The sequence below is a fragment of the Aquarana catesbeiana genome, linkage group LG01 (assembly GCF_042186555.1).
Source record: "Aquarana catesbeiana isolate 2022-GZ linkage group LG01, ASM4218655v1, whole genome shotgun sequence".
NCBI lineage: Eukaryota > Metazoa > Chordata > Amphibia > Anura > Ranidae > Aquarana > Aquarana catesbeiana.
The window spans coordinates 950,952,513-950,978,497 of record NC_133324.1 but is presented as its reverse complement, the minus strand read 5'-3'; the positions used below and the strand labels follow the sequence as shown (position 1 = coordinate 950,978,497).

The window sequence follows — 25,985 nt, the reverse complement described above, 5'->3', positions numbered from 1 at the left end:
GATGAACACTTAAAGGGACACTCATTTATATGATTTTTTGGCCAATGGATTTGATGATCTATATGGATTATTAATTCACTTATATTTATGCACATTTATTAACTGATTGTATTAGGGTTAGCGCAGCTCTCTTTGCTCTTGACCTGAGAAATATGTGCCAGCAAGGCTGCTTGTAGTACCCATCCTGATAATTCCGACAAGGTGACAGTGTAGGAGTACAATTTAAAAACTTTTTTTGTCGCATGGACTACTAAGGAGTTGGACCATTCTGAAAGCTTTAGATTTAAACTGGTTGAAAACCTTTGAAATTATTTTAAAATGTTAAAAAGTATATGGGATTTTAGAAATTGGATTAAGATCTACTTTTGGCATGAACTATCAAAAAAAAAAACAATATATGTAACTATATAAAAAAACATATAAAACTATATAAAAACCATAATAATTGAAGTTTCATTTGGCAAGTTTATTTTGAAGAAAATAAGTCATGACTGTCACTTTAGTAGGAGTGGTGGAGACGTCTGAAGGACCCAATTCTGGGGCTCGTGGCTCCCCAGTCGCTGTATCTCCTGTACTCTCCAGGTCTCAGGTAATACTGACGTCCCTTGTAATTGGGCTCCTCATAGAACATCCAGTAGCCTTCATGGACATGGACTGAGTGGATGTCATGGTGGTGGAATCTCTCATGGACATGAGGACAATCCTCAGTGAACTCCATCATCTGACCTCTGAAGTCTTCCCTCTCGTAGATCCTGATTCTGAAGGAACCTTGGTGCTGATAAAATAGGTTACACCATAATAAAACTAAAAGAAGTATTACCAAAAAATGGCAAGTGGTCATACATATATTTATTATAGAACTATTTTTAATAATAGACATGTGCAGAACAAAATAAATAGTTTTTTTTTTTCATTTCGTTTTGATTTGTTGTTTGCATAAATCTGTTTAGTTATATTAGTTTAATTGGTTTTCGGAATTTGTTTTGTTTATTTGTATTTGAATCGATACAAATTTTCGAAATTCGAATAGTTTTCAAATCCATTTCGAATAGTTTTCGAATTTGAACAGTTTTCAAATTCAAAAAGTTTTTGAATTTGGAAAGTTTTTGAATTTGAAAAGTTTTGAATTTAAAAAGTTTTCAAATTTCCAAAGAGAATAAAATAGAAAATAAGATTAAGGAATAGAATAGAAAAAAAATATAATAGAAGAGAAAAGAATATAATAGAAAATAATATAACACATAATAAAAGAATAGAATATAATAGAGTAAAACGGAACAAAATAAAATAGGAAATAAAATAACAGAATAGAATAGAAATTAATGGAATAGAATAGAATTTAAAAAATAGAATAAAATAGAAAAAATATAACCATATTCTGAAATTCGAATAGAAATGAATGAAGTACAAAAGAATATAAAAATAAAAAAAACAATAGAATAGAAAGAATGTAACCATTCCCAAAAATTCAAATAGAATCAATTTGAATTTGAATAGAATAGAAAAAAAAGATTAGAATAGAATAGAAAATAACAGAATAGTATAGAAACAATATAACCATCTTCCTGTTCTAATCTATTATGTTCTATTCTATTCAAATTTGAATTGATTATATTTGAATTTTGGGAAATTGTTATATTCTTTCTATTCTATTGTTTTTTAATTACTATTCTTTTTCTATTTGTTTATTCTATTCTATTCTATTATTTTCTATTCAAATTTCAGAAGATGGTTATATTCATTCTATTCTATTCTATTCTGTTGTTTTTGTTCTATACTATTCTGTTATTTTCTATTCTAATCTATTCGTTTTTATTCTATTCAAATTGAATCTATTTGAATTTTGGGAAATTATTATATTCTTTATATTCTATTCTTTTCTTTTTTGAATTCTATTTGAATTTTGGGAAATTGTTATATTCTTTCGATTCTATTGTTTTTTTAATTCTATTCTTTTTCTATTTGTTTATTCTATTCTATTATTTTCTATTCAAATTTTAGAAGATGGTTATATTCATTCTATTCTATTCTGTTGTTTTTGTTCTATACTATTCTGTTATTTTCTATTCTAATCTATTCTTTTTTATTCTATTCAAATTCAAATTGATTCTATTTGAATTTTGGGAAATTATTATATTCTTTTCTATTCTATTATAGTCTATTCTATTTTTTTTTGTTCTATTCTATTCTTTTCTATTGTATTCTTTTCTTATATATTCAAATTCTAATGTATTCTATTTGAAATATGAATTTCAGAAGATGGTTATATTCTTTCAATTTTATTCTATTCTTTTTTTATTCTATTCTATTTCTTTATTTTCTATTCTATTTTATTCTCTTTTTAAATTGGATAACAAATCGAAAACTATTCGAATTCGAAAACTTTTTCAAATTTAAAAACTTTTTCGAATTTGAATTTGAAAACTTTTCTAATTAGAAAACTATTTGAAATGGATTTGAAAACTATTTTAAATTTTAAATTCACTACTATTGTAATTTGAAAATTCGGATACATCCAAATCTCCAAAAAAAGGAAAATTTGTCTGAATTTCAATTTGGAAGGAAACTAACTGCACATGTCTATTTAATAAAGAGTACACAAGTGTTGTGTTACCTGGGGGCTCAGACGACAAGACTTAATGGAGTCATTGTAGCCCATCCATTGCTGGAAGTCAGGATAGTCTCCTCTATGGAGGAAGTACTGGTGTCCTCTGTAGTTGGGGAGCTCATACAGGATCCAGTTCCCACTCTCCACACGGATGGAGTTGCAGCGTCTGAAGTATGAGGACAGGTCGGGACATTCAGAGTGACACTCATAGGAGCGACCCTGGAAGTTCCTGTCCTCGTAAAAGATGATCTGCAGAGAAAATAGTAAATTCAGTGTGGAAATTGTCAGCAACTTGATGTTTTACCATTTTGACTTTTCAGAACAGTTAGAATTTTTCCATTCCTTCATTAAAATATCTACCGTAAATGTTTCTTAGTAAGAGACCACAAAATTTTTTTTTTTTTTAAATCAACCTTAAGTCACTAAAATAAAAATTCCAAACTCACTGGCTGCAATACTCACCTTCATTTTGTAGCTGTCCCCATGAAGTAGCTGTTTTTTGTCACAGTGTCTTCAGTCTTCCAAGTTCAATGATACCCAATAACTGGTCAATGATGGACACACACCCACACTCCTATCTTAATATACAGTACTGGACAAAAGTTTTAGGCAGGTGTGCAAAAAAGTCTGTAAACAATGAATGTTACCTGAAATAGAAGTGTTAATAGTTTGTCTTTAATAAATAACTAACTGGAAAGTAAATGAACTGAGGAGAAATCCAAATCAAATCAACATTTGGTGTGACCACCCTTTGGCCTTCAAACCCACATCAATTCTTCTAGGTAGACTTACACACAGCTTATGAAGGAACTCGGCAGGTAGGTTGTTCCAAACATCTTGGAGAACTAAGCTCAGATCTTTTGTGGATGTCAGCTGCCTCAAATTCTTTCTTTCACTTCATGTAATCCCAAAAAGACTCTGTGATTGTGAGATCAGGGCTCTGCGTAGGCCAAACCATCACTTCCAGGACTCCTTGTTCTCCTTTACACTGAAGATAGTTCTTAATAGACATGTGCAATTTGTTTAGTTCCGAATCCGTTTTTTAACAAATTTTTGACAAATTCGTTATTTTGGAATTATCCAAATTAATGAAAACACGTTTAACAAATTTTTCTGAATAGTCGTAAATAGTAATATCGGAAAATTCATAAATTTGTAAATTCGAAAAATTGTAAATTTGATAATTCGTAAATTTGAAAATTCGATAATTCGTAAATTTGGAAATTCGAAAGTCTGAAAACCCGAAAATTTGAAAATCAGAAATAATAACTAACTAATAATAACTTAACTAATACTAACTAATAAATTATAGGCAGTGGAATTTCCTTTCAAATTTGGCTGTTAGTGAACGTAACGAATACAAATTTATCCGAAGTTACAAATTATCCGAAATAATGAATGCCGCATCTAAACGAATAGAACGCAATGAATTTTCCAATTTTCGAATTTACGTATTTACTAATTTTCAAATTTACTAATTTTCTAATTTACGAATTTACAAATGTACAAATTTACGAATTTATGAATTTTTTAATTTATCAATTTTCTAATTTTCAAATTTATAAATTTAGGAATTTACAAATTGCGATCATAACAAATGACCCGAAAAAACAAAACAAAAAAGCGAATGAAACGAAAACCAACACATTTTTCGGCAATGCACATGTCTAGTTCTTAATGACATTGGCTGTATGTTTGGGGGTCGTTGTACTGCTGCAGAATAAATTTTGGGGCCAATCACACGCCTCCCTGGTGGTATGGGATGATGGATAAGTATCTGCCTGTATTTCTCAGCATTGAGGACACTATTGATCCTGACCAAATTTCCAACTCCATTTGCAGAAATGCAGCCCCAAACTTGCAAGGAACCTCCACCATACTTCAGTGTTTGGTGCAGAAAATCATTGTACCGCTCTCCAACCCTTCCCCCAACAAACTTCCTCCTGCTACAGTCAAATATTTCACATTTTGATTCAGCAGTCCAGAGCACCTGCTACCATTTTTCTTTTGCACTTGCAGTTCCTATGTTTTCCTGCATATTTGAGCCGCCTAGCCTTGTTTCCACGTTCTATGCACGAAAAGATGTGATTTTTTTTAACCTGCCTAAAACTTTTTGCATAGTACTGTATATTATTACGTTTGCTATAATAGTGTTCATAGGTTCTTACCTTTCCCATGTTGCTGGATGTGTACTCCATTGCTGTATAGTGACTGGCAGTGAGAGCACAGGCTTATATACATCCCCAACTGCTTACACCCTCACCTGCTGACACCATGCACAGTATGCACAATGAATGGATTTTCCCATTACTATGTTTTTTTTTGTATATGTGTTTTCTTTACAACTATTGTGTGTTTAGTTTTTGCTTGTGTTAGTGTTAAAATTGTTCACTTAACCTGAGCTAAAAGATTTGTGAATTAATCTGTCATGGGAATGGGCCTCTTTGTATGTGTATAAAGCACCAACAGTTTACTCAACACTTTACAAAGAAGGGAGATGGCACAGTTGCAATATCATTCAAAAGAGGGCTTTGCTCTTAAGAGTTTAAAGTCTACCAGAAAAAAGGAAGAAAACAAGAGGTACGAAGCGCATGGTTATAGGTTGTTTGAGAATTAAAATTCCAGTTGTTATTTAACCACTTGCTACTACAGGCCAATTCTGACACTTCGCTCCTACATGTAAAAATCATAGTTTTTTTTGCTAGAAAATTACTCAGAACCCCCAAATATTATATATGTTTTATTTTTGTTTTTTTTAGCAGAGAACCTAGGGAATAAAATAGCAGTCGTTGCAACTTTTTATCTCACACAGTATTTGTACAGTAATTTTTCAAAGGTTTCATGCATTAAAAAAAAAAAAACAGTAAAGTTAGCCTACTTTTTTGCATAATGTGGAATGGCGCCAACTTTCGATACTTAAAAATCTCCATAGGTGATGCGTTAAATTTTTTTTACATGTTACTTGTTTCGAATTACAAAGGTGGTCTAGCTTACATATGTGGGCGCGACCTACGTATTTTTCTATTTTGACACTTTATTTTTACTTTTTTTTTATTGCTTTTATTCCTATTACAAGGAATGTAAACATCCCTTGTAATAGAAATAGTGCGTGCCAGGTCCTCTTTACAGCAAGATCTGCAGTCAATAAGTTCCCAGATCTCGCCTCTAGGCTGGGAAGCCTGCAAAATAAAAATAAAAAACACGATCCTGGCTTCCCAGCCGATGCAGCAACATTTTTTCAAATGCAGAGGCTGGGCGGGACATCATAACATCGCACCCGGCCCCCCAAAGATCATAGAGATGTCGGGGGGGCCATCTGGCCTGACAGTTTCTCTATGGTACACTTCCAGCATGGACCGATTCCTTCTCCCTCTCACCAATCGTACGGGCGAGCCAGGAGAAGCACCGGAGGGCGGCGGGAGGGGGGGATGTCCCGCTGCCTGTAAGAACAATCAAGTGGCTGAACATCCGCTATGATTGCTCTTATGGTAAAGTGAATCATCAGCTCTAAAAGTAGATATCTGAATGATGCCTGTAGCTGCAGGCATCATTCAGATATCCCCACTTAAAGTCAACAATGTCATATGACGTCATTGGGCGGGAAGTGGTTAAAGGTGAGATAGGCTTCCCTGAAGAGATGAGTGTTAAGGGATCATCGAAATGTGCACAGAGTAGGAGATAGATGGACAAGTTGGGATAGCGATTTCCAGAGGATAGGAGAGGTTCTGGAGAAGAAAAGGTACACTTGGACTATGGGCCTCATCCAATAAAATCTAAGCAGAAATCAAGTACCGGGGTCAGACCCCGTGTGCCTTACAACCGAAGACTATAGCGGCCATAGAGAGGAGACATGTTAAAATGTTACATAATTTTATTGTATAACTTTAAAATCAGATAGAAGAGGAAAAATGCCCTCACCCAACACAGTTTTAAATGACATTTTTTCCTTTAGAAATCCCATTTTGCTCTGGCACTGTTATAAACATGGGAAAGATGCGCTACTTTACATGCATAATAAGGACACCCCCCAGGCACGATATTTAAAGGAATATTTCATTTTTTCATTTCACTATAGTGGTCATAAAGAGGAGACATGTTAAAATGTTACATAATTTTATTGTGTAACTTTAACCACTTTAGCCCCGGACCATTATTCTGCCTAAGGACCAGAGGACTTTTTCCAATTTGGCACTGCGTTGCTTTAACTGCTAATTACGCGGTCATTCAATGCTGTACTCAAACGAAATTTGCGACCTTTTCTTCCCACAAAAAGAGCTTTCTTTTGATGGTATTTGATCACCTCTGCGGTTTTTATTTTTTGCGCTATAAACGGAAAAAGACTGAAAATTTTGAAAAAAAATGATATTTTCTACTTTTTGTTATACAAAAAATCCAATAAACTCAATTTTAGTCATACATTTAGGCCAAAATGTATTAGGCCACATGTCTTTGGTAAAAAAAAATGTCAATAAGCGTATATTTATTGGTTTGCGCAAAAGTTATAGCGTCTACAAACTAGGGTACATTTATGACTGCCTATGTCATTTCTTGAGGTGCTAAAATGGCAGGGCAGTACAAACCCCCCCAAATGACCCCATTTTGGAAAGTAGACACCCCAAGGAAATTGCTGAGAGGCATGTTGAATCCATTGAATATTTATTTTTTTGTCCCAAGTGATTGAATAATGACAAAAAAAAAAAAAAATTACAAAAAGTTGTCACTAAATGATATATTGCTCACACAGGCCATGGGCCTATGTGGAATTGCACCCCAAAATACATTCAGCTGCTTCTCCTGAGTACGGGGATACCACATGTGTGGGACTTTTTGGGAGCCTAGCCGCGTACGGGCCCCGAAAACCAATCACCGCCTTCAGGATTTCTAAGGGCGTAAATTTTTGATTTCACTCCTCACTACCTATCACAGTTTTGAAGGCCATAAAATGGCCATATGGCACAAACCCCCCCCAAATGACCCATTTTGGAAAGTAGACACCCCAAGCTATTTGCTGAGAGGCATGTTGAGTCCATGGAATATTTAATATTTTTACACAAGTTGCAGGAAAGTGACACATTTTTTTTTTTTTTGCACAAAGTTGTCACACAGGCCATGGGCATATGTGGAATTGCACCCCAAAATACATTTAGCTGCTTCTCCTGAGTATGGGGATACCACATGTGTTGGACTTTTTGGGAGCCTAGCCGCCAATCACCATCTTCAGGATTTCTAAGGGTGTAAATTTTTGATTTCACTCTTCACTGCCTATCACAGTTTCGGAGGCCATGGAATGCCCGAGTGGCACAAACCCCCCCCCAAATGACCCCATTTTGGAAAGTAGACACCCCAAGCTATTTGCTGAGAGGCATGGTGAGTATTTTGCAGCTCTCATTTGTTTTTGAAAATGAAAAAAGACAAGAAAAAATATTTTTTTTTTCTTTTTTCAATTTTCAAAACTTTGTGACAAAAAGTGAGGTCTGCAAAATACTCACTATACATCTCAGCAAATAGCTTGGGGTGTCTACTTTCCAAAATGGGGTCATTTGGGGGGGTTTGTGCCACCTGGGCATTCCATGGCCTCCGAAACTGTGATAGGCAGTGAAGAGTGAAATCAAAAATTTACGCCCTTAGAAAGCCTGAAGGCGGTGCTTGGTTTTCGGGGACCTGTACGCGACTAGGCTCCCAAAAAGTCTGACACATGTGGTATCCCCATACTCAGGAGAAGCAGCAGAATGTATTTTGGGGTGTAATTTCACATATTCCCATGGCATGTTTGAGCAATATATCATTTAGTGACAACTTTGTGCAAAAAAAAAAAAAAAAAAAATTTGTCTCTTTCCCGCAACTTGTGTCACAATATAAAATATTCCATGGACTCGACATGACTCTCAGCAAATAGCTTGGGGTGTCTACTTTCCAAAATGGGGTCATGTGGGGGGTTTTGAACTGTCCTGGCATTTTATGCACAACATTTAGACACTTATGTCACACATCACCCACTCTTCTAACCACTTGAAGACAAAGCCCTTTCTGACACTTTTTGTTTATATGAAAAAATTATTTTTTTTTGTAAGAAAATTACTTTGAACCCCCAAACATTATATATTTTTTTAAAGCAAATGCCCTACAGATTAAAATGGTGGGTGTTTCATTTTTTTTTTTCACACAGTGTTTGCGCAGCGATTTTTCAAACGCATTCTTTGGGGAAAAAACACACTTTTTTAAATTTTAATGCACTAAAACACACTATATTGCCCAAATGTTTGATGAAATAAAAAAGATGATCTTAGGCCGAGTACATGGATACCAAACATGACATGCTTTACAATTGCGCACAAACGTGCAGTGGCAACAAAATAAATACATTTTTAAAAGCCTTTAAAAGCCTTTACAGGTTACCACTTTAGAATTACAGAGGAGGCCTACTGCTAAAATTACTGCCCTCAATCTGACCTTTGCGGTGATACTTCACATGCATGGTGCTATTGCTGTTTACGTTTGACGACAGACCGCCGCTTGCGTTCGCCTTAGCGCGAGAGCAGGTGGCGACAGGGGTGCTTTTTTTTTTTTTTTCTTTATTATTTTTTTGCTTTTTATCTTATTTTTAAACTGTTCCTTTCATTTTTTTTTTTTTTTTAATCATTTTTATTGTTATCTTAGGAAATGTAAATATCCCCTATGATAGCAATAGGTAGTGACAGGTACTCTTTTTTGAAAAAATTGGGGTCTATTAGACCCTAGATCTCTCCTCTGCCCTCAAAGCATCTGACCACACCAAGATCGGTGTGATAAAATGCTTTCCCAATTTCCCAATGGCGCTGTTTACATCCGGCGAAATCTAAGTCATGAAATGCTCGTAGCTTCCGGTTTCTTAGGCCATAGAGATGTTTGGAGCCACTCTGGCCTCTGATCAGCTCTATGGTCAGCTGGCTGAATCACCGGCTGCATTCTCAGGTTCCCTGTTGAGACAGGAGAGCCAGAGAAAAACACGGAAGATTGGGGGGGGGGGTGGGGCATTCCCTCCCACGGCTTGTAAAAGCAGTCTAGAGGCTAATTAGCTGCTAGGATTGCTTTTACATGAAAGTCGACCGCTGGCTGAAAAGAATGATACCAAGATGATACCTGAACCTGCAGGCATCATTCTGGTATAACCACTCAAAGTCATGAATGGCGTACCTGGAGACAAAAAAATGGTTAGCAATAAAACAGAGTAAATGGTAAAGTATAAAAAATTGCATACCTGAAAAGCAAACATGATAAAACATAATAACAATAAAACATTGCAGAATAGAATACAGTAAAAAAGAGCAGAACAATAGAGAGAGAGAGAATAGAGAGAGAGAGAACAATAAAACGACAACTATTTTTTTTTATTTTATATATTTTTTTTATTTTTTTTTTACACTTTTTTTGTAACTAACTTTTATAACTGTAACCGGTTCCAGGTTCGGGTCTCTCAAAATGCGATGGCATCTTGGGAGACCCTGTGAAAGTGTGCCTAGTCTGTGCAATGCTGTACCCTACACTAATACTCAACTAGTGAATGGTAGTGTTCAAAACATTCACCAATGCAAAAACCAGGATTGTCAGGACAGAAGGGACAATAATAGCGGATGTCACGCCTATATCCGCGCTTGCTGCAGACACAACATCTTTTTTGGGGGGGTTCGTTGGGTAGGGGTACTCGGGAGGACATAAAGAAAATGCCTCTCATGCAGCCGACTGCATTTGGTTGGGGATGTGAATGGGGGAAGTACGGGCGCTGCAGAAGTGGTGGGTTCCCAATTAGGATTGGCGAATGCAGCAGGAAGGGCATTATGGGCACGAAGGGCCTGTGTTTGTCTTCTTGGTGGCAGCGGGACACTACTTGTGCTTGCCACCTCACCAGCTTGAACTGCACTTATGGGACTCGCCACGTCACCAAGTGTTACTGCAGTGCTGGTTTGACTGCGACCGGGGTGTACTAGGCCGCTGGTGCTTGCCAGTTCACCAAAACGCTACCAAAAAAACTGTTAGCGATCGCAGGGATCAGGCCTGACTCTGCGAATGCTGCAGTTATGCGTTTAGTGTTTTGTAAGTGACAGTGATCGATCGATACTGCACTTGGGTGGGCTGGGCCGGGCGGAGGGGCAAAACGCAGGTGCTAGTAGGTATCTGGGCTGATCCCGCTAACACTGCGTTTTTGGGAACCCTAAACTGCTGGGGACGCTAGTATAAATCTGATCAGATCAGATATTGATCCGATCAGATACTATACCACTAAGGGAGGTGTACAGTGCGTGCGTGGGTGTTAGCAGTACTGGAGCTAACCTGACGCTGCCTGGGGCTGGTGCTTGCCAGTTCACCAAAATGCTACCAAAAAAACTGTTAGCGATCGCAGGGATCAGGCCTGACTCTGCGAAAGCTGCAGTTATGTGTTTAGTGTTTTGTAAGTGACAGTGATCGATCGATACTGCACTTGGGTGGACTGGGCCGGGCCGGGCGGAGGGGCAAAACGCAGGCGCTAGGAGGTATCTGGGCTGATCCCGCTAATGCTGCGTTTTTGGGAACCCTAAACTGCTGGGGACGCTAGTATAGAACTGATCGGATCAGATATTGATCCGTTCAGATACTATACCACTAAGGGAGGCGTATGCTGCATGCGTGGGTGTTAGCGGTACTGGCGCTAATCTGACGCTGCCTGGGGCGACGCATATCACCGCCGGGCGATCAGGGGGCTAAACCTTTATTCGGTAATAAACGGCGGGTGCCCTGACACTATAAAAAATAAACGAACTAACCAGCGTCACCCGTAACGGTTATACGGTGATCAGTGGTGAAAGGGTTAACTAGGGGGCAATCAAGGGGTTAAAACATTTATTAGATAGTATATGGGGGTCCCTGTCACTATAAAACGCTGACGGCGAACTTAAATATTTACGTCCCCAACTAGCGTCACCAGTGACACTAATACAGCGATCAGAAAAATGATCGCTTAGTGACACTGGCGACAGGGGGTGATCAAGGGGTTAAAACTTTATTAGGGGGGGTTAGGGGTACACTATACCCTAAAGGGGGCTAACCCTAACTGCCCTAACACACTAACTGTCACAAACTGACACCATGCAGTAATCAAAAAAAAAAACTGCTTGGTGTCAGTGTGACGGGGGGGGGTGATCGGGGGGGATCGGGGGGTAAAGGGGGGTGTAATGTGTGCCTGGCATGTTCTACTGTGTGTTTGGTGCACTCACATTACAGTCTTCTCTCCTTGGCGCCGGAACGGAAACTGCCGAGCTGAGGAGAGAGAGATGACATCACATCCTCCGCTTCTGTTTACATTACAGAAGCTGAGGATCTCTGTCATTGGCCAGGAGCAATCGCGAGGGGGGAGCCACGAATGAGTGGCCTCCCCCTCACCTTTGATCGCCCCTGACCTGAATCCGACCGCTGCTGGCACCGTGGGGGGTCCGATCGGACCCCCCACCCGCGGGCAGGCAAGGACGTACATGTAAGCCCTTTTGCCTGCCAGTGCCACTCTGCCGACGTACATCGTCGTGCGGCGGTCGTCAAGTGGTTAAAATCAGATAGAAGAGGAAAAATGCCCTCACTCAACATGGGGGGGGGGGGGGGGGCTAACACTACATACAGTATAAAAACATAATATATAATTGGTACAGTATACTGAGTATGAGAAAATTGATCTGGTGTTATCAAGCACCTGATGCTGATGTAAGTGATTGAATTTGCTATGGATGTTTGATCCCTTGAAAACTGTCTATGCTGACTATTCTATTTGTTCTCAATCTTGATGATGCTAGCTTAATATAGATGTCATCACACATTTCCCGTCGGAAAATCCAATCGTGTGTACACGGCTTTAGGCCCAATTTTCTGCAAAGTATATAGGGCAGGCCGTATAGTATATATACTGCTGTTCAGAGTATATAGTGCCTGGGGGCCTGGGGGACCCCCACGCCATTTTTTTTAAATTTTGGGTGCGGGGTTCCCCATAATATCCATACCAGACCTGAAGGTCCTGGTATGGATTTTGGGGGTGACATCCACGCCATTTGTTTTTGGTATTTTTGGTATTTTTATCTATATTGCCGGGATCCGACATTACAGCCACAAGCAGTTTTAAATTACATTTTTTTTTTTTTTAGAAATGCCATTTTGCTGTGGCACTGTTATAAACATGGGAAAGATGCACTACTTTACATGCATACTAAGGACACCCCCCCAGACACAATATTTAAAGGAATATTTCATTTCTATTGTTTCACTTTAAGCATTATTAAAATCACTGCTCCCGAAAAAACGTCAGTTTTTAAAACTTTTTTTTTGCATTGATCCATGTCCCCTGGGCAGGACCCGGGTCCCCAAACACTTTTTATGGCAATAACTTGCATATAAGCCTTTAAAATTCGCACTTTTGATTTTTCACGTTCGTGTCCCATAGACTTTGACAGTTTTTGTGCGTTCGAACAAACGTTTTTGCCTGTTTGCATGTTCTGCTGCAAAACGAACCGGGGGGGGGTGTTTGGCTCATCCCTATTCAGCAATACATTTGAAGAAGGCAGCCCCTAGTCTGTTTATTGAGCCAGAGGAGCGACCGTTGCTGTGTGCCTGGCTGCTGTTGCACTAATCTGGGAAAGGAACCTGAGGCAAACCACAGGCGGTTATAGGGGTGAGCGCACATACACATTCAGTGTTGACATCGAGGCATAGCCAAAGTGAATGAGGAGAGGATCATAGGAGGAGTCTAGGCCAGAACTTGGTTTAAAAGATAAGTTCACTTTAGAAAACAAAAAGGGTAAATGCACATTTTTTTGCAGGTGCATTTATTATTTTTTGCTGCAGAAGCCTGTAAAGCATTACATCAGCGATCAGGAGATCGCTGGTGCCATGCATGTCAACTGCAGAACAAATAAAGCCAATAAATTCTGACAGGTAGACTAAATGAACTACCACAGCACTTACAACACCGTGGCAGTTCATTGAAAGCTGCAAGCTGACAGCCACAAAGGCTGCTGGACCTTGTAGTTTTCCATTCACAGAGGATCGTGAATGAGTGATGAGTAGGATTGCCTCCTTTTCATCAAGCCAAACCCGAACATTATAGTGGTGGCATTTCTTTGAGGGGGGTTTACACTATAAGATTGTAAAAGACCTGGGACACTTTTGGTGGCCTGAAAGAGAGTAGTAATGTGGCGCATAGCTCACCGCAGCAAACAGTGCACGTGGCGGAATTGTGAGTGTTGAATGCATGCAGGGGTCAGATATGTTCTGGGGAGGGGGCCAGTGCTAGCAGGGGGGGGGGAGAGTTAGATATGTGCTGGGGGGCAGTGGCGGCTGGTGCTCAAAATTTTTTGGGGTCGCAAACAAACTGAAAAGTTCTGAAAAAAAACATCAATTGCAGCCTCACTGTGCCCCATAAAATGCAGCCACTGTGCCCATCATATTTAGCCACTGTGCCCAATAAAATGCAGCCTCTGTGCCCGTAAAATGCAGCCTCTGTGCCCATCATATGCAGCCATTGTGCCCATCATATGCAGCCTCTGTGCCCATCATATGCAGCATGTGCCCATCATACAGCCTCTGTGCCCATCATATGCAGCCTGTGCCCATCATATGCAGCCTCTGTGCCCATCATATGCAGCCTCTGTGCCAATCAGCCTCTGTGCCCATCAAATGCAGCCTCTGTGCCCATCATATGCAGCCACTGTGCCCATCATATGCAGCCTCTGTGCCAATCATACAGCCACTGTGCCCACCATATGCAGCCTCTATGCCAATCATTCAGCCTCTGTGCCCATCATATGCAACATCTGTGCCCATCATACAGCCACTGTGTCCATCATATGCAGCCTCTGTGGCAATCATACAGCCTCTGTGCCCATTATATGCAGCCTGTGCCCATATGTGCTGGGGGCATTTGGGGGAGACAGATTTGTGCTGGGGGGGGCGCTTTGTGAGAGAAGAGGGCCAGTGCAAGGGGGAGGGGTGGGGGGGTAGGATATGTGCTGGAGGGGTCCTTTGGGAAGGAAGAGAGATTTCAAAACCAATCTACACTTCTAGCATATCTTCCCCCTGCCAAAGCCCACCCAGCACATATCCTCCTAACCCCTCAATTACTCCACATATTTTCTACCTTGTCCTCCTTTCCAGCTGCTCTCTCTCCCTCCCTCCTCCATCTACAGAGCATAATAATTTCTACAGACCTAGTATCAGCGTGTCCCTGCTCCCCCCTCCTCCTCGTGTGTGTACAGAATGGAGAAGGAGGAGAGGAGCTTTGATACACTGACACTCTGCTCTTCTGAACTAAGCTTCTGTCAGGGAGAGGGGAGACTCATCACTCTCGGTGCAGTCCATGTGAATGATGTGTCCGGGTCTGGGGCAGAAGTAAATCCTGTTTTGGACCGAACCAGAATCGTTCGGTACTTTTGTTTATGTCCCCCTGGCCAAATTAACCTTCAATGTAAAAGTGTGCATACTCGACACAAATCACTGACACATACAACGTTCAGTAAATTGGTACTTCTGCTTTTATTACTTCCTGGACCCCGGCTAATATACCGTGAGCCGGATATTTTGTTATCAAATATCAAATAAGACAAGCGTATGCAGACCACAAGATATACATATTCATTATTGTGACAAAGTATAAGCTTTTAGCTGGGTTATATCTATATAAGGGAATAGCAGACTATCATAGCTAAATAGGGTGTCTTGTTTCCAGTTCTTGAAAACAGGCGCAATCTTCTTTTAACTTGTTCTTAACTCTTGCAATTCTGTTCCACAAAAAGAGGGAAGCTGGCAGACATCTAATTGAGCATGGTTAAGGCTAATAGCTGGTTATATGAGATAAGCACTTATCTATGCGATTATATTAGAAATAGGCATTTCATCATGGCACTCATAATCACATCCACTACTGGAGGTAAGTGAGAGGAGGGGGAGGGGCCGAGTGAGACCAGAGGGAGGGGCCAGCAGACACAGTAGCAGGAATGGCTTGGATCCTCAGAGGAAGATAGAGGTAAGGTGCTGTATCTTGTCGGACTGTACTGATTACACAGCCTCTTGCATGTACATAATAGGGACCCATCTAGAGATAGAGGAGGGATAGATGGGGCAGAGAAGAGGATATAAGGACAGAGCAAGGGAATAAGAGAGATGATGGCAGCTAGAGAGTACATGGGGACAGACAGAGCAAAGGTGATGGGACAAAACAAGACATCAATGAGGCCCCTTTCACTTGGGACAGACTCTGCTTTGGTCAGTGGGGAGTCTGTCTGCTGACTACCCTCTGAGCAGAGCAAGAGGTTAACAGGTCTGCGTCTGCACCACTTATGTCAAGTGGACACAGACACAGCCCACACTGCTCTATGGGCAGTCAGGTATAAACGGACCGCCTGTCTGTTTATACCCAACTGACATTCTTCCTGATCAGCCTAGACAGAGGATAATGGATCCCCCTTCAGTTTGTTTTTGTTGGGCCAGATTGAAGGTAGGCGGGTGTAAGTGGACAAAAGACCATTCACATCCACCGCTCCATAAAGGAGAATGGAGGGTCTGCCTGAAAAACTGACAGGTGGACCTGATTGAATCCTTCATGTGAAAGTTCCTAAAGTGCAATGTAATAGATATCAAGAATTATATATAGACACACACACACACACACACACACTCCAATTGTGCTGTGGTAATCTTGTGCATATCCACTGCAAGCTGTTTGCACAGACTTCGGTGTACATCACCAAAACAAAGCACATACCATTTGTTTACCAAAAAATTTGACTCCTTAAATTTATGAAGTTACATGCACTTGTCATCTGCGGGATATTTACAGCCACTTCACTCAAAAAGTGACAACGCAGTTATGGTAACTTTCTCCCAGGAGCAGCCTTTTACCACTCTGCCTGGTCAGGTACCAACCACAGCAACCCCGTGTATGCAAAGAATAAAACGTACTGTATGCATTACCATGACATACTGCGTTGCCTTCTTAAAGTAATGTACTTACAGCAAACTTTACTAGGATAAAGCAACAAATTGTTTACTTGTCCTGGTATTGATTTATTCTTTGCATTTACGGGGTTCCCTGTGGTTGGTACCGGACCAAGCTACTATGCCTGCAATGTTGTTTTTTGAGTGAAGTGGTTGTAAATATCCAGCAGATGACAAGTGCATGTGACCTCATAAGTTTAAGAAGTCTATTTTTTTTGGTAAGCAAATGGTATGTGCTTTGTTTTGGTGATGGGAATCTGACGTCCGAGCAAATAATTTGCAGTATATCTACACAAGTTTATCACAGCACAGTTTTGTTGGATTTTTTTGTGTTACATGTATGTTTTATGCTTATTATTTATTGTACCAGCACTTTGGAATGTACATATATTAATTATTCTTGGTATCTTCACACTATATAACATTTTACTGTGGTACACACTTATATGATGGATGTTCTTTTCTTTAATTTCCCCAGTGACAGCCTGCCAGAATAGCTAGGATCTGCGAGAGCAGCTCCGTATTATACATTACTGTCCCTATACTGTACCCTTCTGCCCCCTGTACTGTGTCCACTTGCCCTCCCCCTGTACTGTACCCTCCTGCCCCCTGTACTGTGCCCACTTACCCTCCCCCTGTACTGTACCCTCCTGCCCCATGTACTGTGTCCACTTACCCTCCCCCTGTACTGTGCCCTCCTGCTCCGCCCTGTACTGTACCCTCCTGCCCCCTGTACTGTGTCCACTTCCCCTCCCCCTGTACTGTACCCTTCTGCCCCATGTACTGTGTCCACTTACCCTCCCCCTGTACTGTACTCTCCTGCCCCTGTACTGTGTCCACTTCCCCTCCCCCTGTACTGTACTCTCCTGCCCCATGTACTGTGTCCACTTCCCCTCCCCCTGTACTGTACTCTCCTGCCCCCTGTACTGTGTCCACTTCCCCTCCCCCTGTACTGTACCCTTCTGCCCCCTGTACTGTGTCCACTTACCCTCGCCCTGTACTGTACCCTCCTGCCCCCTGTACTGTGTCCACTTCCCCTCCCCCTGTACTGTACCCTTCTGCCCCCTGTACTGTGTCCACTTACCCTCGCCCTGTACTGTACCCTCCTGCCCCCTGTACTGTGTCCACTTCCCCTCCCCCTGTACTGTACCCTTCTGCCCCCTGTACTGTGTCCACTTACCCTCCCCCTGTACTGTACTCTCCTGCCCCCTGTACTGTGTCCACTTCCCCTCCCCCTGTACTGTACTCTCCTGCCCCCTGTACTGTGTCCACTTCCCCTCCCCCTGTACTGTACCCTTCTGCCCCCTGTACTGTGTCCACTTCCCCTCCCCCTGTACTGTACCCTTCTGCCCCCTGTACTGTGTCCACTTCCCCTCCCCCTGTACTGTACTCTCCTGCCCCCTGTACTGTGTCCACTTCCCCTCCCCCTGTACTGTACCCTTCTGCCCCCTGTACTGTGTCCACTTACCCTCGCCCTGTACTGTACCCTTCTGCCCCCTGTACTGTGTCCACTTACCCTCCCCCTGTACTGTACTCTCCTGCCCCCTGTACTGTGTCCACTTACCCTCCCCCTGCACTGTACTCTCCTGCCCCCTGTACTGTACTCTCCTGCCCCTGTACTGTATCCACTTACTCTCCCCCTGTACTGTACCCTCCTGCCCCTGTACTGTGTCCACTTACCCTCCCCCTGTACTGTACTCTCCTGCCCCCTGTACTGTGTCCACTTCCCCTCCCCCTGTACTGTACCCTTCTGCCCCCTGTACTGTGTCCACTTACCCTCCCCCTGTACTGTACTCTCCTGCCCCCTGTACTGTGTTCACTTCCCCTCCCCCTGTACTGTACCCTTCTGCCCCCTGTACTGTGTCCACTTACCCTCGCCCTGTACTGTACTCTCCTGCCCCCTGTACTGTGTTCACTTCCCCTCCCCCTGTACTGTACCCTTCTGCCCCCTGTACTGTGTCCACTTACCCTCCCCCTGTACTGTACTCTCCTGCCCCCTGTACTATGTCCACTTACCCTCCCCCTGTACTGTACCCTTCTGCCCCTGTACTGTGTCCACTTCCCCTCCCCCTGCACTGTACTCTCCTGCCCCTGTACTGTATCCACTTACTCTCCCCCTGTACTGTACCCTCCTGCCCCTGTACTGTGTCCACTTACCCTCCCCCTGCACTGTACTCTCCTGCCCCTGTACTTTGTCCACTTACCCTCCCCCTGTACTTTGTCCACTTACCCTCCCCCTGTACTGTGTCCACTTACCCTCACCCTGTACCCTCCTTATACAGTTAATTTTTATATCGCTTGAATTATTTGTCCTATTATGGGCATGGGTGGGGCCTCATGTTTAAGTTTTGCCTAAGGCCTCACAAAGCCTAGAGCCACCTCTGCTTGAGTCCAAAAGATGTCTATGCTTGGACAATTCCAGAGGTGATGTGTTAACACAGAATGTTTTTGACTACAGTTCGAACATGTAGTGGAGGATCTCTGATGGACTGGTTCTTTCAATCTATCTGCAGAGGTCTGGCACAGCACCGGATGAGTCAAAGTTTAAACTCTTAAATCTGCAGGGAACATGAGCTATGTTGGTTGCAGAGCTGTAGCTCTGATTCTTTAGGGTGTGTGTCAGACATCTTCAGAGAGACCATTGCGCAGAGAAAGGGGTCCTTCTTGGCACGGACAGGCTTTGGCTGTTTTTTAAAGAAAACAAACTATAAGACTTTGCACACCTTTATGTTTTCTTGCACTCGGAATGGGTTTAAGTGATTTAAAGTGAACGTTCTATTGGCTTTAGCTTCCTGTTACCTGGAAGTAAATGTAGCGGTACCCCCATAGGGGCTGCTGAATGTTGTGGTCCACCTGTCACCCTGCCCAGCCTGGCATTTACTTCCAAATCACCTTGGAGACAATGAACAGTCCATGTGCTTGTTTTTTGTATTTTTATTGAGGGATTTGAACTTGGACAGGGATGGGAATATATGGGATGACCAGAAGAACGAACAATTGATTGATTGTATTTCAGTCAGTTGGGACAACTATATACACTTTACAGCTCCAGTCTCCAGTCTCCTCCAGCACAAAACTTGCTTGCAGACTGTTTCTCTCTCTCTCTCTCTCTCTCTCTGTCTCTCTCTCTCTCTCTCACAACACTTCACTTCCAGGCACAGCTAGCACATGGTTAGGCCCAACACTGACTCAGTCAGGCCCTAGAAATTACCATTTGCAGGCAGGGACTCCAGGTTCCCTTTTAGTGTAGCAAAAATAGAATAGGAAAATCCTTAATGCTAGCTGTCCTAAGGTGGACCACTGCTCCCAGCAATCCCTCTTCAGGCCCTGTCAGCCCTCTTGGCTGCAGCTGCCCGACACCACTGCCCATGACATTGCAATCCTCACTGGCTCCACACCCAGCTCTGACTGCTTCCTCTCAGTCCTCTCTGGCAATCTTCTCCAGTACTCCCGATAGCACATGTCACTCACCAGCCCTCCTGGCTGCAAACCGGTGGTTCCCTCCTGAAGACTTGCCCAGCAGTACTAGCTCCTGCTGTCCTCTCTGACTCCTCTCTGTGCCTCCTGTTCAGATCCTTCATGTGTTCTTGAAGGGATCCGTCCTGCAACCGAGAGCCTGGCCCAAGGTCACCCCCCCTTGGGGAACGCCCTGAAATGCCCCAACAGCCTAGCACTCCATCCTCAGTTCTTCCACCCGACAACTCCTCCCCAGCTGAGCTGACCCTGGGTATATCAAGGCGGCCTGCCCCCTGTCAATCCTAGTTGAGGATTGGTCAGGGCTCCCTGAGACAGCTCCACCTCTCTTCTAGAATCCTCTAGAAGCCAGAGGGAGGTAACCGAGAAGTGATGCTATCTGTGAGTCACCAGCCTACTCTGAGCCACTCCCAGCCCAAACAGATCAAAACAAACAGGCCTAGCTTCTAACTAAGTCTGCCTAAATTCACCTGTACTCACCAGAAATCTACCTCTAGCACCTACCTAGGTAGAGAGTGCTACATAAAGGTAAAAATGCACAGTATAATGCGGATAAAGACAGAGATACCACTCCAATGCTACAAGGCTACAAAGACATATATATCATTTGACATGAGCTTTAAATATTTTTCACATAAAATTCCTAGAGAAAAGAGGCTTGATTGTTGTGTGTATGAATTATGTACCTGTGAATAAGTGGATGTTCTTCAGCCCCTGGAAAAACTGCAACAAAACTATATGTCCCAAACAGGGGGGGGACCAAGAAAAGAATGGGGCTTACTGAAGAGCAAAACACGTGAAATTTATGATCAGTCAATAATTTTTTAGAGTGGTACAAAATTCAAAACACATTGATAAAAGAGTTAACCTTTACGTTAAACTGCCCTAATTGCAAGTTCATCTGGACATCCAGATGAATGTGAAACGTGTCAACGTCACTTCCGTTCGGACGTCACGGTGTGTTAAGCAATAGAAGAGGAGGAAGAAAACATTTATTATTCTTTATGATATACAATAAAATATTTAGAGAATGTATAAAATATTAAAGAAATAGAGTTTTTTTAATTAAAATTTACATGTCCTTTGAGAGCAGAATTGTGATCATTTTTAAACTCCAACTTAACTTTCAGTTTAAATAAACTAAATACATCTCAGAGGCATCAAAAGGCTCCAAAATATTACATTTTGTTCTCTTCAGAAAGCAGCCATAGCTTGTGTAGAAAAGCCTGTCCCCTGCCAGCATGTTGCATAGAGGGACTCTTGCTGTTAGGAACATTGTACCAGCAGTCAGAGTAATGCAGGCACAAGCACCACAGATACTTATGCCAAGCTGACTATTTCAGCCTGAGCTCTGCATATGATCATTGCTAAATGGTCTTTCAGTCTTCTCTCCTGTGATTCTTGTTTCTGAAACTTACGCTGACCTTGTTATTGACCCGGCTTCCCCCTGACCTGGTTATCCTTGTCTACTTGTGATTGCTGTTCATCTGCGTTAATGACTTCAGCCTGGGCTTCTGACCAAAATTCTGCTTATCCACCTGGTACCTCAATGCTTGCTCATTTCCAGCCTCTGCTTATTCTTGCCGCTGACCCTCCTTTCAATTTGTTGCCTTCTTGCTCAGCTGCCACTGGACCTGGCTTGTGACATGACTCCACTCAAGTGGACTTCATGTATCTATGTTATACCACTGTGCCCCTTCTCATCTGATACTAACACTCCCAAATTCCAGTCTTTATTGTCTGGATGCTAGAGCTTGTGCTCTTCCATCACCACGCAGAGCCTGATGCAGTTTCCAGGGCTGCTAGGATCAGAACTGTGCAAGAGGCCACTCTCGTCATCTCAAGCTTCTCATACATGTACTTGCTCTCTGTGTGTGAAAGCAGTGGTCTCTCTGCAGAGGTCCACCATCTCCCACCTAATTTGTAGGAAGGTGCAGCAAGGTCTCATATCTTCCCACTAGATAGCAACAATGGTGTCCCTAGGGGGGGCCAGAGGGGGCCCTGACCCCCCAACATTATGCTGTGCCCCACCATGTGCCTGCCCCCCCCCCCCCTAATTAAGAAAAACATTTTTTTTTTTTTTTTACAAAAAGGCAATGTCTAAAAGGGAGAGCGTCCCCAGTCAGCTCCTGCGGGTGATTCCTCCCCCCTCCCTCTGCTCGCTGACACTGCATAATGCGAGCGCTCACACAACCACAGCTGCCCGATCTGCTCCTTCCACTGCATCCTCATTGGCAGGGAGAAGAGCAAGTTGCAGGAAGGACTCCACCAGGACTCTCAGTTACTGAAAAAACAGACTGATTTCTCCCGTCCTTAGGACAGGAGAACCAGCCTGTAAATTCCAAGAGATGCCAGACCAGAGCTGTCAATAGCAGGAGCAGGACAGCAAGGGGAGGCTGGGGAACCCCACAGTGGCAGAACACCAGGGCCCGGTGGCAAAACAACCTTTGCAACCCTGATAGTTCTCCCATTGCTTTAGACCCTTATATTTTCTTGGTATGCTGGTGACATATATCTCTTGTTTTCTGCCACCCTGGGGGGGCCCCAAAACAGTAGGAAGGAAGCTCACTGCAGAACATGTGAAAGGGCCCGTTGTGGGATCGTAGTAAAGGGCCCCAGGATATATATATATATATATATATATATAATTGCATTTTATAGTTGCCCCCCTACTTTTGTCCCTGTCCCCCCATGTGCCCCCCCTAAATATGAAAGCTAGAGACGCCACTGGATAGCAATCCCTGCTAGTTATATACAAGGTAAAACAAGTAAGCTGGGGAATGGGAAGAATTGCGGGTGCAGTGGAAGAAATAGGTTCAGCCTCAGACTGTTTGGCCTCCATAGGATTTATGAGGTCTACTGTCTAGAAAGTGATGTGACCCTCCTGCATTAAGTATTCCCTGGAAATACCTGAAGATGTGGTACTGCCCCTGGGAGCAGTATGGGTAGTGGAGTAACACCTTGCTAATCACTAAAGAAGTGCTAAAGAACTATGATCTTATGTGTACTGAAGTTGTTGCCTATTTTACTATATTCACTTATATCTGCCATTAACTGTTCTAACTTCTAAGAAGTTTTTGTAAAAGTTCAAAATAACTACCAACTTGTGCCTGACTCCTTTCAAGTCTCAAGCCTGGATGGCAAGTGGGACTGTGGGACCGGGAGCTAGATCAGTCTATGTTGCCCAAGTAGTCACATGGCACACTTGGTGGATTTCATGTTTGTTTTACTAATACTGTGTTACTGTGTTTTACTATTTATTAATTGATTGATTTCTTTTCCTATTGGATGAACTAGATGGACTTTTTTTAACCTAACTATGTAATTATGCATCCATGTAACTTTAACCTCTTTTTCAGTCACTTCCTGTTTACTTGCGTCGGAATTTGCTGAGCATCATTGGTCTGGACTGGCTTCATGATAGTGACAATGGTAGACCATGCCTAAGAAATACACTATATTGTCAAAAGTATTGGGATGCCTGCCTTTACACGCACATGAACTTTAATGGCATCCCAGTCTTAGTCTGTAGGGTTCAATATTGAGTTGGCCCACCCTTTGCAGCTATAACAGCTTCAACTCTTCTGGGAAGGCTGTCCACGAGGTTTAGGAGTGTGTCTATGGAAATATTTGACCATTCTTCCAGAAGAACATTTGTGAGGTCAGGCACTAATGTTGGGCGAGAAGGCCTGGTTTGCAGTCTCCGCTCTAATACATCCAAAGGTGTCATATCGGGTTGAGGTTAGGACTCTGTGCAGGCCAGTCAAGTTCCTCCACCTCAAACTCGCTCATCCATGTCTTTATAGATCTTGCTTTGTGCACTGGTCCCAATCATTTGGTGGAGGGGGGATTATGGTGTGGGTTTGTTTTTCAGGGGTTGGGCTTGGCCCCTTAGTTCCAGTGAAGGGAACTCCTAAGGCATCAGCATACCAAGACATTTTGGACAATTTTATGCTCCCAACTTTGTGGGAACAGTTTGGTATGACACCTTCCTGTTCCAACATGACTGTGCACCAGTGCACAAAGCAAGGTCTATAAAGACATGGATGAGCTCATCCAACATCAGTGCCTGACCTCACAAATGCACTTCTGGAAGAATGGTCAAACATTCTCATGGACACACTCCTAAACCTTTTGGACAGCCTTCCCAGAAGAGTTGAAGTTGTTATAGCTGCAAAGGGTGGTCCAACTCAATATTGAACCCTACGGACTAAGACTGGGATGCCATTAAAGGTCATGTGTGTGTGTAAAGGCAGGTGTCCCAATACTTTTGACAATATATTGTATGTGTCAGCAAGGCTGCTTGTATTCTTCACCTTGCTAATTCTGAGGTTGACAATGCATGAGTACAATTAGAAACAAGAAAGGAGTTGGACCATTCTGCAAGAAACACTTAATGAAAGCTTTAGATTTAAAGAGGTTGAAAAGCTTTGAAATTACTTTAACATGTTAATAAGTATACAGGACTATAGAAATTGGATCAATATCTACTTTAAGCATGACTAACTATATAAAATGATATAAGTAACTATATAAAAACTATATAAACTGAAAATTATTTGTCAAGTTTATTGTGAAGAAAATAAGTTATGAAGCTGTCACTTTATTAGAAATGATGGAGACGTCTGAAGGACCCAATTCTTGGACTTGTGGCTCCCCAGTCACTGTATCTCCTGTACTCTCCAGGTATCAGGTAATACTGATGTTCCCTGTAGTTGGGTTTCTCATAAAACATCCAATAACCATCTTGGACATGGACAGAGTGGATGTCATGGTAGCGGTATCTCTCATAGACATGAGGACAATCTTCAGTGAACTCTATCATCTGACCTCTTCTCTCTCGTAGATCTTGATTCTGCAGGAACCTTGGTGCTATTAAAATAAGTTACACCATAATAAAGCAAAAAGGAGTATTACAAACAAATGGCAAGTGGTCATATATATTTTTATTATGGAAATATATTTAATAAAGAGTACACGGGTTTAGTGATACCTGGGGGCTCAGACGCACAGATCTAATGGAGTCATTGTAGCCCATCCATTGCTGGAAGTCACGATACTCTCCTCTATGGACTAAGTACTGGTGTCCTCTGTAATGGGGGTGCTCATACAGGATCCAGTTTCCACTTTCTACACGGATGGAGTTGCAGCCTCTGAAGTATAAAGACAGGTCAGAACTTTCAGAGCTACACTCATAGGAGCGACCCTGGAAGTTTCTGTCCTCGTAGAAGATGATCTACAAAGAAAATGGCAAATTCACTGTGAAAACTGTGTGCAACTTAGAGAATGTTTTACCATTTCTAGTCTTTAGAATAGTTAGCGTTTTGGATTTGTTTTTTTTGTGTCCCTTCATTAAAACACCTACTGCAACTCTTACTTAGTAAAGCCGGCCATAGATGGATCAAAATTCTACTGGTTTAGCAGGGACCAGCTAAATTTTGATCCACCTATGAGCAGGCTGGTTGCACAGAAGTCAATTTCTCTATCAACTTCAGCACTGATGAATGTATTCTGATGGGGGGGAAGTTCTGCTTTAAAGCTCAACTTCTTTTTAATGTCCCCCAGGCAGTGGTAGAAAAAATGAAAGAATTAGGATCCGGCTGCAATACTCACCTTCAGTTTGGAGTTGTCCCCATGCAGCAGTTCTTTTTTTTTTTGTCACAAGATGTCTTCAGTCTTTCGGGTTCAATGATACCCAATAACTGATCAATGATGGGCACACAACCGGACTGATATCTTAATATGTATTATTATATTTCCTATAACAATGTTGATAGGTGCTTACCTTTCCCATGTTGCTGGATGTGTACTCCAATGCTGTACTAGTGACTGGCAGTGAGAGCACAGGCTTATATACATCCCCACCTGCCCACACCCTCATCTGCTGACACCATTCACAGCATGCACAATGAATATATGT

The 25,985-nt window shown here is 42.2% G+C and overlaps 1 protein-coding gene across 1 annotated transcript; it reads right to left on the bottom strand.

The window, feature by feature from the left end:
* Window positions 1-461: 461 nt before the first annotated feature.
* On the bottom strand, window positions 462-25,859 carry LOC141128299 (gamma-crystallin-3-like). Its single transcript, XM_073615510.1, has 4 exons — window positions 25,851-25,859; window positions 25,059-25,301; window positions 2,615-2,899; window positions 462-775 (listed from the first exon to the last, which is right to left on the bottom strand). The coding sequence occupies exons 1-4, from the start codon at window positions 25,857-25,859 to the stop codon at window positions 500-502; spliced, it is 813 nt and encodes a 270-aa protein (XP_073471611.1). The 3' UTR covers window positions 462-499.
* Window positions 25,860-25,985: the final 126 nt, after the last annotated feature.

Excerpts from the sequence above, each read along its gene's own strand:
- LOC141128299 (XM_073615510.1), bottom strand. Across the intron at positions 2,900-25,058 it reads CTGTGCGTCTGAGCCCCCAG|TTGCTGACAATTTCCACACT; the intron begins GTATCACTAAAC and ends TAAAACATCAAG. Across the intron at positions 776-2,614 it reads CTTGTCGTCTGAGCCCCCAG|CACCAAGGTTCCTTCAGAAT; the intron begins GTAACACAACAC and ends CTATTTTATCAG.